We start from the raw sequence: 13,581 nt of genomic DNA, 5'->3' as shown, positions 1-13,581 counted from the left end.
GCACTCATAATCAGCCATATAAGGGTCCATACCCAGATAGATCTCTATCCACTCAATCGCATCGACCCTCTAGATCCGGGAATGGTTCAGCAGCATCCCCCTAATCGGCAAGTGGAGAAGACAATGCACATCGTGCAAGGTGATCGTCATCTCCCCAACCGGTAAGTGGAAAGAAGACGTCTCCCTATGCCACCGCTCCACAAAAGCCCTCTGCATGTCGTGGCTGATGGTGGTATACCCGGTCATGCACAACCCACCTAGCCCGGAAGCAGTCACCGCATCATTAAACCACTGCGCCTCTGGTTTAAAGAGACCAAAAATCTTCCGCATGTGGTTCACCATTTTTAAAGTCGGCCTTTCCTGTTACAACAAAAACAAAAACATTGTTAATGAGACCGTTAAGAAAATATGGAATAAAAAGCTAAATAAAAAAACGGTTAAATAATAAAGTCGGATAAATTATAAAAAAAATACCTCTTCCTCCCAGACACGTCGAGCGACGTGCTCGTGGTAGGAAATCAGCACGAACGTGTCCCTAGGCCCTCCCGGGTAGCCCTCCTCCTCCTCCTCCCCGTGTGGAGGATCAGCATCAGGTATCTCCTCCTCCGCCTCCTGGTATCTCACCTCCTCCTCCTCTCGTACCTCCTCCTGACGGGAAGAAGATACCCTAGCCAGCCGACTCCTCGATCCAGACGAGGAACCAGGCTCGTCTGTCTGGACGGGTGCTTGTACTCCACCCCGTCCCCTCGTCGATGCCAGCTGCGCCGCCCGCTCGCGTCTAGCCGACGCTGTCTGTGTCTCTCTCCCCTGTCTAATTCTAGCTGGGTTGCCTGCCATTTTCCTGAAACAATTGAAATCCATAAGCGAACAGGTTAAAAGGCGAAACAATCAAGAAAATAAAAAAAAAAACTGGGTCAACTGTGGAAGTGCATTTTCGAAACTGGTCAGGGAGGTATTTTCGGAAATGCACTTTCGAAAACACCTGCGACACCATTTTTGCAGAAAACCCAAAAGCTTGCCCTAAGTGCATCAAAACCTCAATTTTCCTATCTAAACAACACCAGTGACATGTAATAAATTAAATGAACTACACTATAACACCCCTAATATCAATTTCAATCCTACATTGAAAGTTTAGAAAACTTACGGATTTGAGATGTTGTTGGAGGTGTTTTAGAAGTAGTTTAAGAGCCTTTGGAGTAGTCTTTGATGGTCTTTGAATTTTCTTTTGGTGGTTATGCAACTGGTTCAGACGAATTTTTGGATTTTTGAATGATTTAGGGTAAATGATTTTGTGGGGAGACTGTTTTGTTTAAACAGCAAAAACGCGCATTATTTCGGAAATGTATTTCCAAAATATTGTTTTTTATTGGGAAAAAAAAGTGATTTCGAAAATGCATTTTCAAAATCACTCTTTTTTCAACTTCGAAAATGCATTTTCAAAGTAAAGGGACAATTACGAAATTTCGCTGAGGATCACCAAGAAGATAGGGAGGTGGATAAAAAAATTCTCTTAAATTATGGGTTAATTTTTATCAAGCTCCATCATGGTGGACTCTAATATTCATGTATGGAACAGAGATCACTTGGATCAGTGTTGTGAGATTCAAATATGGTGCTTCCATCTCCGTTTCTTCTCATACTTTTCAACTTTAGTTCTAGTTAGTTGTCACGCTGATAGTGGCAAGAATGTGAATTTTTTAATGTTAGTAACCTTCAAGCAACATTTCTCGTTCCAACTCTTTGCTCTTGCCTTATGGTTTTTTAATCATTTGATCTCCCTAACACCATAAGATATAATCCTTGGTAGCTGCGTTAACTAACTAGAGTGTCACACTATATTCCTTGTACGATTTCGAATAGCATTACTCATTCATCAGGTACTTCTTCTAGAACAATGACAAGTTGGGCAGAGAAGTTAGTACTGAGGAGTTTGCATTATCAATGTATAAAAAAAGATAATCTGCATCATAAAACCAATTTAAATATAGCAATATACAGCCACGTATGTTTTATTGTCAAACAACCTAGCGGGGAAGTGTAGGCAACCCAGACCTAGAGTATAAGTTAGTCCATAATCGACGTCGAATATGGGAAGTAATTAGCTCTACTCATTTGAACATGTCAGGTAGCTCACTTCCAGAAAGCATTCCATAAAACAAGCAATCAACACCAACTAATCGTCATGGTCGTCCAATGATGTGTAGATCAACCTGCGGCAAAACACAAATGCAAAAGTAGTAAGTTAATTGTGCATTTTTTGAATTTTGATGAATAAGAAGCCTTCTTTCAAGTTACAAACCAAAATAAGGAGAGGAATAGGATAAAAATTAGATAGAAGAGTTTGAAAAGCCGTTGCTTCTTTTCCCGAGGGAGCATGTTGAATATCTCTGTAACATCAGCAAGATGCTTTCCTTGTCTGTACCTGATCAAAGTAATGAAAAATGCAATTATCAGGACCTTACTAAGCACATTACAGTTTATTAAGCTTTCGAGAATAATTAAAGGGAAAAAACAAGTCACTCCATTATAAAATAACAGTACACAACACAATTGTGATACATTGTATAAAACTAGCACTACACCTTATAAAGGTGATAAGAAGTTATGATTTTTTATGCAACTATCATCATATAGCCATCTGTAATAAGATACAACAATCAATCTTTATCCACAATCAATCTTTATCCCACTAAGTTAGATCAATTAAATGGATCAAATTTCACAATGATGTTCTACCCAAGACCATATTTCTATTCAATTCATTAATACAAAAAAAATTCTTAATAGTTTCTCTTATCGTTTTTCTAAATTTTCCTTTACCTCTAATTATTCGACTTCTCTTCATCTGATCACTCTCCTTACAACAGAATTTATAGGTCTTCTCTCTACATACCCAAACCACCAAAGTCTATTTTCCACTATTTTTCTATTATAAGTGTTACCCGAGCACTCTCTAATATTGTCATTTTTAATCTTCTCTCGTCTAGTCTTACCATATATCAACCGCAACATCCTCATCTCTGTTACACTAACTTCATTATTGTGTTGACTCTTAACCGCTCAATATTCTGTCTCGTACAACACTATAGGTCTTAACGTTGATCGATAAAAAAATTTGTGCTTGAGCTTGAGCGGTACTTTTGTGTCACATAAAACCCCATCGACCCTTCTCCATTTCAGCCACCCAACTTGAATTTTATGGTTTACATCCCTATTTATTTCTCCATCATTTTAAATTATGGATTCAAGATATTTAAACCGTGTGTCTTGTGGTATGATATGGTCTCCAATTTTCACCTTTATGTTAAAAGAACTTCTTTTGTTAAACTTACATTTCATATACTCCATCTTACTTCTGCTTAGGCGAAAGCCATACACTTCTAAGGCTCCTCCAAGTCTCCAACCTATCGTTTAAATCCTAATTTGACTCTCTAAGTAGGACTATATCATCTGCAAAAAACAGACATCTCGGTACTAGCTCTTGGATGTATTTCATGAATACATTCAAAATTAAAGTAAAAAGGTAAGGGTTTAGGGTTGAACCTAGGTGCAATCCTATTATAATAGGGACATCTGTCTCTCCACTTTGTGTCCACACACTAGTGGATACCCCCTCATACATATCTTGAATAGTTCGAATATAGGCAATCCTAACCTCTTTCTTCTTTAGAGTTTTCTACAAAATCTCTCTAGACACTCTATCATACGCCTTCTCCAAGTCAATGAAAGTTAAGTGTGAGTCTTGTTGTTTCATCCGATACTACTCCATCACACATCGTAGTAGATAGATCACTTCCATGGTCAACCTCCAATGTATAAAACCAAATTGATTATCAATAACTTGAGTTTTCTTTCTTAGTCCCCTTATAATTTGCACAATTTTGCAGATCCCCTTGTTTTTATAGATTTTATTAGAGTAATATTTAGAATAGAGTAAGATTGTAAATCAGCTATTAGACTGACAGTTGGCAGTCACCCTATGGTGTAACCTGCTATTGTAAGTCACAGCTTGCATCTATATAAGCAAGTTGTGGACTCATTGTGTAACCAACTTTTCATAACACAAAATCAGTTACAATTGAAAATGAAAGTTCATCTATCACTTTCTAATATGGTATCAGTTTAGCTTCACCGATCCATGGACTCACTGCAGGGATCACCGTCTTCCGCTCACGTTACGTCCTCCGTCACGTCGTCTCCAGTTCGCGCTGAAGATCGCGTACAAACTTGACGAAAAGAACTTCCACCTATGGCGTCAACAGGTTGAGCCATACATCAACGCACACAACCTCACTGATCTGGTTGTGTGTACGCGCATTCCTCCCAAATTTCTTGACGACGAAGCTCGTCGCCTGGGAACCGTCAGTCCTGTATGCTCGTCGTGGCTTCAGAAGGATCAGTTGCTATTGTCATGGCTGCAATCGACGCTCTCGAGCGAAATCATGCCTCGCGTTCTCGGATGTGTTCATTCACATCAACTTTGTGATCGCTTGTTCAACTACTTCCAAAAACAGACTCGCGCGCGTGCAAGACAGTTTTGTGTTGAATTACGAGCAGCAACTCTTGATTCGCAGTCGATTTCTAATTATCTACTGAAGATTCGCATGATCGTGGATGCGTCATCCTTGATTGGAGATCCTGTTCCAGTCACGCATCACATTGACGTCATTCTCGAAGGCTTACCGAGTGAGTATGCTTCTGTTGTTTCTGTAGTTGAAAGTAAGTTTGGCGATATGGACTTAGATGAAGTTGAGATACTTCTCATTGCGCATGAACTAAGGCTTAACAAGTTCAAGAAGCAACCAGTTCCTAATTTGGCTTCCTTGAATCTCACTCATGCCACTGCTCAAACTTCCTCACCTGATACAACTCAATTTGGCAATACAGAAACTCCTCCATCCAATCCTCCCTCTCACACACCTGAACCTGATTATTCTACCTTCAGAGGTGGAAGATCCAATAGAGGGAGAAGTGGCAGAGGTAGAGGTGGCATGAGTCCTTGAATTCAATGTCAAGTGTACTCCAAAGTTGGACACACTGCCTTGTACTGCTGGCACAGGTTTAACCAGCAGTTTCAACCTCAGGTGGCCTATACTGGTAATCAAGTGGCCTATGCTGGCACTCCCTACTCACCTGCTCAGTGGTCTACACCTCAAGTAGCCTTTGCTCAATTTCCTGCCAATGTGTGGACAAGGCCTACTGCTACTCCTCAAGCCAGACCAGCTATTGCTAGGGGTGTTCATTGGTTCGGGTAAATCTGAACCAAACCAGAATCCGAACCAAATCATAGTGTTTGGGTTGGATTTTTTTCCAGTTCGGGCAAGAACCGAACCAAACCAATGAAATCCAATGACAATTGGTTCGAGCATTTTCAATTTTCTACCCGCAAGCCCGACCCAAACCAACCATAATTAATTATCATGAAAATTACTACCAAGCATTCAACTTCAATAAGAAAAAAATAAATTGTTGTGTGTGGACAAGTTATGCTATTTTAATTTGTTATTAGAAAATTGATAGTGTAATGAGATAAATGAACATAAAGCTATAAAACACATTCATTATCATATTAATTCAAGTGACTAATTATAGATTCAAATGTCTTAATCTTAGATATTTTTCTGGTTAGATATTTCTGAATCTATCAGGAAAAAATTTCTAATCTAATATTTAAATTTGAACACTATTAATATTATGAAAAATTAATTTTTGTAAATAAGTTATTTTTTAAAAATATTTTTGCATTTTTTTATCTAACCGATCAATCCAACCCAAACCAATCCGTTGTTTCTTGGATCGGTTTGGTTTGGGCTTTATCGCAAAAATTTGTAAATCCAATCCAAACCAATCCATTTAATTTTAATCGGTTTGGGCATTGGATTCTCTCAAAACCGAACCAAACCGGCCCGCGAACACCCCTAGCTATTGCTATAGCCCCTAGCACATTCATTGCCAATGCTGCTCTTGCTCAACCAGCTGCAGCCTGGTATCTTGACTCAGGTGCTTCTTTCCATGTCACAAATGATGCTAACAACCTTCAACAGCTTACTCCTTTTGAGGGGCATGACCAAATTCTTATAGGAAATGGTCAAGGTTTAACTATTGATTCCGCTGGCTCTAATCAATTCCTTTCTACCACACATCTCTCACACTAAAAAATCTCTTACATGTTCCATCCATCACTAAAAACCTAATTAGTGTCGGTCAATTCTGTAAAGATAATCAAGTTTATTTTCTATTCACTGCTGATACTTGTCTTGTGAAATCAGAGGTGCCTAATGGTGTTCTTCTGGTTGGTAAAGTTGGCTCAGATGGTCTCTATGAGTTTCCTCCACTTGTTGTCTCTAAGTCTGTCTAGTCTTTAGTTAATTCCAATAATGTTGTACCTATTATTAATGTTACTACTATTTCTCCTTTGTCCAATGTATGGCACCTAAGACTAGGCCATCCTAATGTCAATACTCTAAAGCTTGTACTGCAAAGCTGTAGTATCTCTTTCCATAATAAAATACATGAGTTTTTCTGTTCTGCTTGTTGTGTTGGTAAAGCTCATAAATTACACTCACCTCTCTCACACACCACTTACAAATCTCCTCTTGAACTTGTGTATTGTGATCTTTGGGGTCCTTCTCCTCAACCCTATACTCAAGGGTTTACTTACTATATATCCTTTGTAGATGCTTTCTCAAAGTTCACTTGGATCTATTTGCTCAAATCCAAAGCTGAAGCTCTTAATGTCTTTAAACAGTTTAAAGTCTTGGTTGAATTGCAACTTGGACTTCCCATTAAGGCTGTAAAGTCTGATTGGGGTGGAGAGTTTAGGCCATTTTCCAAATTTCTTGCTGACCTGGGCATTCAACACAGAATTATCTGTCCTCATACACACCACCAAAATGGTGTGGTGGAGAGGAAGCACAGGCATATTGTGGACACGGGCCTTACTCTGCTGAGTCATGCCTCTTTACCTATAACCTACTGGGATTTTGCTTCTACTTCAGTCTCTACATCACCAAATCTGTCTAATAGACTGGTCTCTCCTGCTACTGTCACTGAGTCCAGTTCCTCAACTGCAGTAAATGAGGGCCTCTCTACTCCTCAAAACTCTTCTGACTTAACTACATCTTGTGCATCTGAAGCATCACCCATTATACCTTCCAATGTTGTTCCTGTTGCACAACGGCCTGTTAATCACCATCAGATGATCACTCAAGCTAAATCTGGCTTCACTCAACCAAGACTACAACCTACATTGCTGCTTACTCACTCTGAGCCCAAGACCATCAAGCAGGCTCTTGCTGATGATAGGTGGAAAGATGCCATGCAAGCTGAGTTTGATGCCCTGTGTAAGAACCAAACTTGGTCTCTTGTTCCTCTTCCTCCAAACAGGCAACCCATTGGTTGTAAGTGGGTTTTTCGTGTCAAAGAAAATCCTGATGGCACTGTGTCTGTGAATAGGTATAAGGCACGCCTAGTTGCCAAGGGTTTTCATCAAAAACAGGGGTTTGACTATAATGAAACATTCTCTCCTGTTGTTAAACCAATTACCATCAGGCTCATTCTAACTGTTGCCCTATCTCAGAAATGGTCAATTCAGCAGTTAGATGTCAACAATGCATTTCTCAATGGCTTACTCACTGAGGAGGTCTATATGGAGCAGCATTCTGGCTTTGTTAATTCTGATCCTTCTCTTGTATGCAAGCTGCACAAGGCCCTGTATGGTCTAAAACAGGCACCTAGGCAGTGGTTTGAAAGGTTACAGCAGGCTCTGATTAAGCTCCATTTCAAGCCAAGTAAATGTGATCCTTCTCTTTTCATTTTTGCCTCCAATGGAGACACCATCTATCTTTCGGTGTATGTTGATGATATCATCATCACTGGCAGCAATTCAGGATTATTGCAGGATGTTATTGCCAAGCTCAATGTTGCCTTTTCCCTCAAGCATCTTGGTGCCTTAGATTACTTCTTAGGCATAGAAGTCAAAGCTGCTTCTAATGGCTCTATGCTCCTCACACAATCCAAGTATCTCAGAGATTTACTGCACAGAACCAAGATGACTGACTGCAGCTCTGTGAACTCTCCTATGCAGTACTCTTGCAAGCTTACCAAGACTGGTTCTCCTGCTCTCTCTGACCCTTTCATGTACAGGTTTGTTGTAGGGGCCCTTCAGTATGCAATCATTACCAGACCTGGCATAGCTTACTCTTTTAATAAAGTTTGTCAGTTTATGTCTCATCCTCTTGAGGCCCACTGGGTTGCAATGAAAAGGATCCTCAGGTACCTTAAGGGCACACTTAATTATGGGCTTCATCTGTCTCCTCTTTCATCCACTCATCTGCCTACTGTCAAGGTGTTTTGTGATGCTGACTGGGCATCATATCTAGATGATAGAAGGAGTACCCCTGGAGCTGCCATCTACTTTGGTACAAATCTGGTTTTTTGGTGGTCCAAGAAACAACCAGTTGTTGCTAGATCCAGCACAGAAGCTGAGTACAAAAGTCTGGCTCAGGCTACTGTAGACTTGCTATGGCTTTAAACTCTATTCCATGAACTTAGCATTCCCACTCAGCAGCCCATTGTGCTATGTGATAATCAGTCTGCTGTTATGTTAGCCCATAATCCCATTATGCATTCTCGCACCAAGCACATGGAGATTGACCTCTTTTTTGTCCCGGAGAAAGTTTTTGCCAAGAAGATTACAGTTGCCCACATTTCAGGAGTGGATCAAATCGCTGATGCCCTCACCAAGCCTCTTCCTTCCTCCAAGTTCATAGAATAGAGCTCAGACACAAACTCAGGGTTGCTAGCTCCCCATGAGTTGGGGGGGTGTATTAAAGTAATATTTAGAATAAAGTAAGTAAGATTGTAAGTCAGCTATTAGACTGACAGCTAGCAGTCACCCTATGGTGTAACCTGCTATTGTAAGCTATGAAGCACGGACACCTCTAGGAGTAGGCGTGTCGCGGTGTCCGACACGCGCCAGTGTCCGACACTTGTATGACACCCGTACGACACGTGTCGGAAAAGTCAAACAAGTGTCGGAAAAGTCAGACAAGTGTCCCCTAAAAAATTGGTTTTTTCTTTGCTTCGACGCTCTTTTAATCAGTGACCGACACTCGTATGACACTCATACCACGTATGTCCGACAACTCAGACAAATATTTCAAACAAAAACTTGTTTTTTTTCTTTGCTTCAACACACATTTATATATTTTTTTGATAAATTTCACACACATCTAAAAGAGTTAAACATGTATTGAAACAATGTTATCAATCAAGAATTAAAGACATTAATTTTGATCAATATATGGATAGATGAAACTCAAATATTAGCTTATATGTAGCAGTGTCGGTGTCCTATGTTTTCAACATTATCGGTGTCAGAGTGTCCGTGTCGTGTCGTGTCCCGGTGTCCGTGTCGGAGTCTGTGCTTCATAGATTGTAAGTCACAACTTGCATCTATATAAGCAAGTTGTGGAATCATTGTGTAACCAACTTTTTATAACACAATATCAGTTACAACTGAAAATGAAAGTTCATCTATCACTTTCTAATAGATTTGAACAAAAGTGTTTTTTCTTCATTCATCAGACATTTACTTTGACCTCATAATTTCATTAAAGAGGTTGGTGAGCCACTTAATGCTTCTATCTCCACACAAAAATCCACAAAGGTATATTTTCTGACCCAACCACCTTCCTGTTACTCGTCATTTTAAATGCTTCTTTTACCTATTGTTTTAAATCTAAAATAAAAGTGTAAATACAAATAGCAGTAACAGACCCCTGTGAGAATAATGGCGGTAATACATCCAACACAAATATGACTATAACTTTGAGTTTAATGTGCTTCTTTTGGTCTCGAAGTTGCTGCAACAACAATAGGTCATTTTTCGGCTCAAAGTTACTAATTCAGACATCAAACATTTCCCTCGGGAAACATGGAAGACATTTAAGCAATATTTTTAAAATCAACTCTATTGAGAATCATAAGGTGTTTGAAAAATTGTAACTAGAGGATCGTAAAATCCTACTTCCTACCATGTTACATAATTATACATATACACCTACATATGCATCAAAACATAAGAAAAATAGTCTATAATCATAACTTTATCTATTAATTAGTAAGTTTGAAAAAATGAGAGCAGAATAACTACTCCACTCCACCCAGACTATGAACAATATATTCTCATACAGTTATGTTATATTGTTATTACTTAGCTTATTATATTGTAGTGTTTTTTAATCGAAATTACATCCCAGTGTTAATATGCTTTAAATAGGTATAATAAATGAGAACAAAGGATGATGAAATAAGTGAGGGGAGATTTGATGAGTTGGGTTTATAAAAAAAAAAAAGAGGTGAAATACTAAAAGAAAAGGTTAGAGCCCATCCACCCAATTCTCTTTTAACCCTAAAAATTTCCCAATTGCTACTAGACCTAAGCGCCGCCAAGCTGTGCAGTAGATAAAAAAGTGTAATGGTCAGAAACAGGGAAAGGAAGGAGGAGGAGGAGGAGGAGGAGGAGGAGGAGGCCGAGTCACAGGCAGCACCATTGCAAGTAGCAAATAGTATTGGGTGCAAAGAGAACTCGAGAGAAACAGAGGAGAATGATTGATTTCTCCGAACCCGGCCCGGATCCAAAATCCGAAATAATATAAAACAAACTAAGATTTTTCCCAAAAATTAATTTAACCCAATTGATCAAATTTCCAGAATGATCAACGCGATGCGCAGCACGGAGGATGAGGTTTGAAACGTAGCCTCATGCGATCATGCAATCTAACTCGCAATTTTGCATACATTGCATTTAAGAACCAACAGACACATCCAAAGGTTTTTGGGGTATCCATGATCTATTGAAGTTGCATCTGCTGCATTTATCCGCATTTTTTCATAGTATCATGAGTTGCAGACTTGCAGCATATAAACCAAGATAAAATTATAGTTATTGCATTGGTTTTTCATTTTGTCTTACACAGTCATCTACCATGGATATAATTAATATCACGGCTTTTGTCGGTTTACAATATTAAGGATGTTAATTGTTGAGGTTCAAACTGCAACTAAATGAACCTTAATTAATCATAATCAAACTAAGTCATGGGACCTTACTAAACTCACAAATTGAACCGCTGCTCCTAATTGACTTATTATTTTGATTTCCTACAAAAATTAAATCAATTATAGAATACTTTGATCTTCACATAAAGTGAGTAATGCAATTAAAGATTGATCGTATATGGCCTTGTGGCTTTATCGTACTAACGCATCCTAACAAAATCAGCATGTAAGATAAAGATTGTCTCCACTTGTAAAATGATGTTCATATCATATCATGACAAATGTGGGACTCTTCACACACACACCCCTCACGCCCATGATTGGACATCTAAAGCATGACCTGAGCCCCGATAGCTGTGACTAGAAAGCAAGTGGTTAAGTTGATCTTAGACTTTAATATCATATCAGAATTTAGATGGGTATAACTCCTCATTACATAAAACAGCTTGTAAGATAAAACAGATGAAAATTTCTTTCACTCCCACCTATAAATTTACGCCATGCTGTCAATTGCACCCTATAGCGGAATAGTGTAGCGTTGGTAGAGTTCATCGCGACACTATTGGCCCATGAGCCGCTGCCAATAGCGGTTGTCTAGGCCACCGCTAATTACGGTCCCAAACCACTATAGCATTTTAGAGGGTCGGAGCTATGCAACGCTATCCGAGATTAACAACATAGAGTTTACGTTCGCTCATATCTCATCCAATGCGAGGCTCTTAACAAAACAAAACCAAGCTGAACCAAACAACAGAGTGGAGAAAGACCTGGCAACTTATTGATACTAGAGCGAATCAGTTTGGTCTGATTCTCTCAACACTCCAGCACTCAACTAAAAATGCATAGTAAAGCAAAGACCCAATATTCAAATTCAACTCTTCATCCTATCCCAAACTACTGTCCTCACATGAATGCTTCCCCTAGAAGAATTTTCTTAGAAACAAAACATTAAGTAACCATTGTTAACAAGAAAACTGCTTAGCAATTCCATGAAGCATAAGCTAACATACATTATAGCAATCAAACTACTTTATCTTATATACAACGAGCAAGTTACTCTTTACTGGAAAACTGTACACTACAATAATAAAGACCCAAAATTCTAACGCAAACTCTTAAGTCACAAATCAGAGTACAGACAACAATTATTTCCTATTAGATCTTTCATCGATAATAAACTTGCAAAGCTTATTCATAGATTTAATAAAAAAAAACTTACAATTTCACATTGTAGTAGATGTAAGGAGCGCATAACAGTGCCATTATCCAATGCCCAGTTACAACATAGAAGCAGAAGAGAACACCTAATATAATATACTCAGGAAAAAGCACTTTGTTTATTCGCGATGTGGAATCATAAGGATTTATATAATCGAATTCAAGATCTGCCAGGCACATTAACTGTAAAAAATGCGAATAAAGAAATAGTCAGCATATGGAGAACTCAAACACAACCAAAATCTTTACAATTACACACTCCTAGAGAAAACTACAAATCACAAAAACACATTAGGCGAAATTGCGAATAACCCTAATTTTGAATTAGAACACCAAGGTAGAACCTACAGAACCCTAACTTAGATTAACATAACACATAATCCCAATTGAATAAAAAACAACAGAAAAAACAAAGCTTTAGATAATGGGGCAATTGAAGTTGAGTGTAAGCATGAAGGGGTTGTTGAGATTAACCTGGTAAATAATGATAACAATTAAGGCAATAAGGGTGAAGAAGGAGAAGAGCCACGCAAATATATCAGCCATACTCCTTCTCTGAGTTCTGAATTCTCACTGTATTTCAGTACTTAACGCGATGAATGCGTTGGAATCTTTCGATGAGAATTGCCCACGATAGCAGTTATGCAGGGTTCGTGCGCAGCACGGAGAGGATGAGAAGAAAGCTTGAAGGATCGGAAATTGGCATGTACTAGTGGGTGAAGCTATGGATCAATCCATTTCACAAAAGGAAGCAATCGGTAAACCCTTATAATTTGTTTTGGAAGCCCTTCTTGTTAAGTTTTTAACAAGTCTTTAACTAATAAACCATCCATTTTGTCATTTTGTCATAAATTAAATTGATTTAGACACGTTTGGATAAATAAATAGTTCATAGTTCGTCTCTAATTTATTTACGTCAATTTATTTTTATAATAATAATTATTATTAATATTATTAAATCTTTATATGTAACTAGTAACTAACCCGTGTGTTCGCACGGGTTCTGGTATGGGATGCGCATTTGTTTCAGATTTAAATTTTTTAATAGAAAAATGTTTGGTACCCGTAAAAAATAATAATGGAATGTATTGAAAAAATCTGGTACCCATGAAAAAATAATAATTGAATGTATAGAAAAATATGTTGTACCCGTGAAAAAATAATAATTGAATGTATAGAAAAATTTTTAGTACCCATGAAAAAATAATAATTAAATGTATAGAAAAATGTCAGGTACCCGTGAAAATAATAATAATTGAATGTATAGAAAAATATCTGGTACCCGTAAAATAATAA

General features: G+C 38.3%; 1 protein-coding gene across 1 annotated transcript; it reads right to left on the bottom strand.

Annotated features, from left to right (window-relative positions):
* Window positions 1-1,949: 1,949 nt before the first annotated feature.
* On the bottom strand, window positions 1,950-13,107 carry LOC131637427 (protein cornichon homolog 4-like). Its single transcript, XM_058908016.1, has 4 exons — window positions 12,760-13,107; window positions 12,287-12,468; window positions 2,303-2,425; window positions 1,950-2,213 (listed from the first exon to the last, which is right to left on the bottom strand). The coding sequence occupies exons 1-4, from the start codon at window positions 12,829-12,831 to the stop codon at window positions 2,177-2,179; spliced, it is 414 nt and encodes a 137-aa protein (XP_058763999.1). The 5' UTR covers window positions 12,832-13,107; the 3' UTR covers window positions 1,950-2,176.
* Between the last annotated feature and the right edge of the window lie 474 nt (window positions 13,108-13,581).

This window comes from Vicia villosa, linkage group LG1 (assembly GCF_029867415.1).
Source record: "Vicia villosa cultivar HV-30 ecotype Madison, WI linkage group LG1, Vvil1.0, whole genome shotgun sequence".
NCBI lineage: Eukaryota > Viridiplantae > Streptophyta > Magnoliopsida > Fabales > Fabaceae > Vicia > Vicia villosa.
This window is presented reverse-complemented; position numbering and strand designations above follow the sequence as displayed.

What these genes read in the sequence shown, in the direction of transcription:
- LOC131637427 (XM_058908016.1), bottom strand. Translation starts at nt 12,831, where the DNA reads ATGGCTGATATATTTGCGTGGCTCTTCTCCTTCTTCACCCTTATTGCC. An exon ending in ATCTACTACAATGTGAAATT is followed by an intron (nt 2,426 to 12,286) that starts GTAAGTTTTTTT and finishes TACTTTGATCAG; the next exon opens with GTACAGACAAGGAAAGCATC. An exon ending in CTATTCCTCTCCTTATTTTG is followed by an intron (nt 2,214 to 2,302) that starts GTTTGTAACTTG and finishes GTTTTGCCGCAG; the next exon opens with GTTGATCTACACATCATTGG.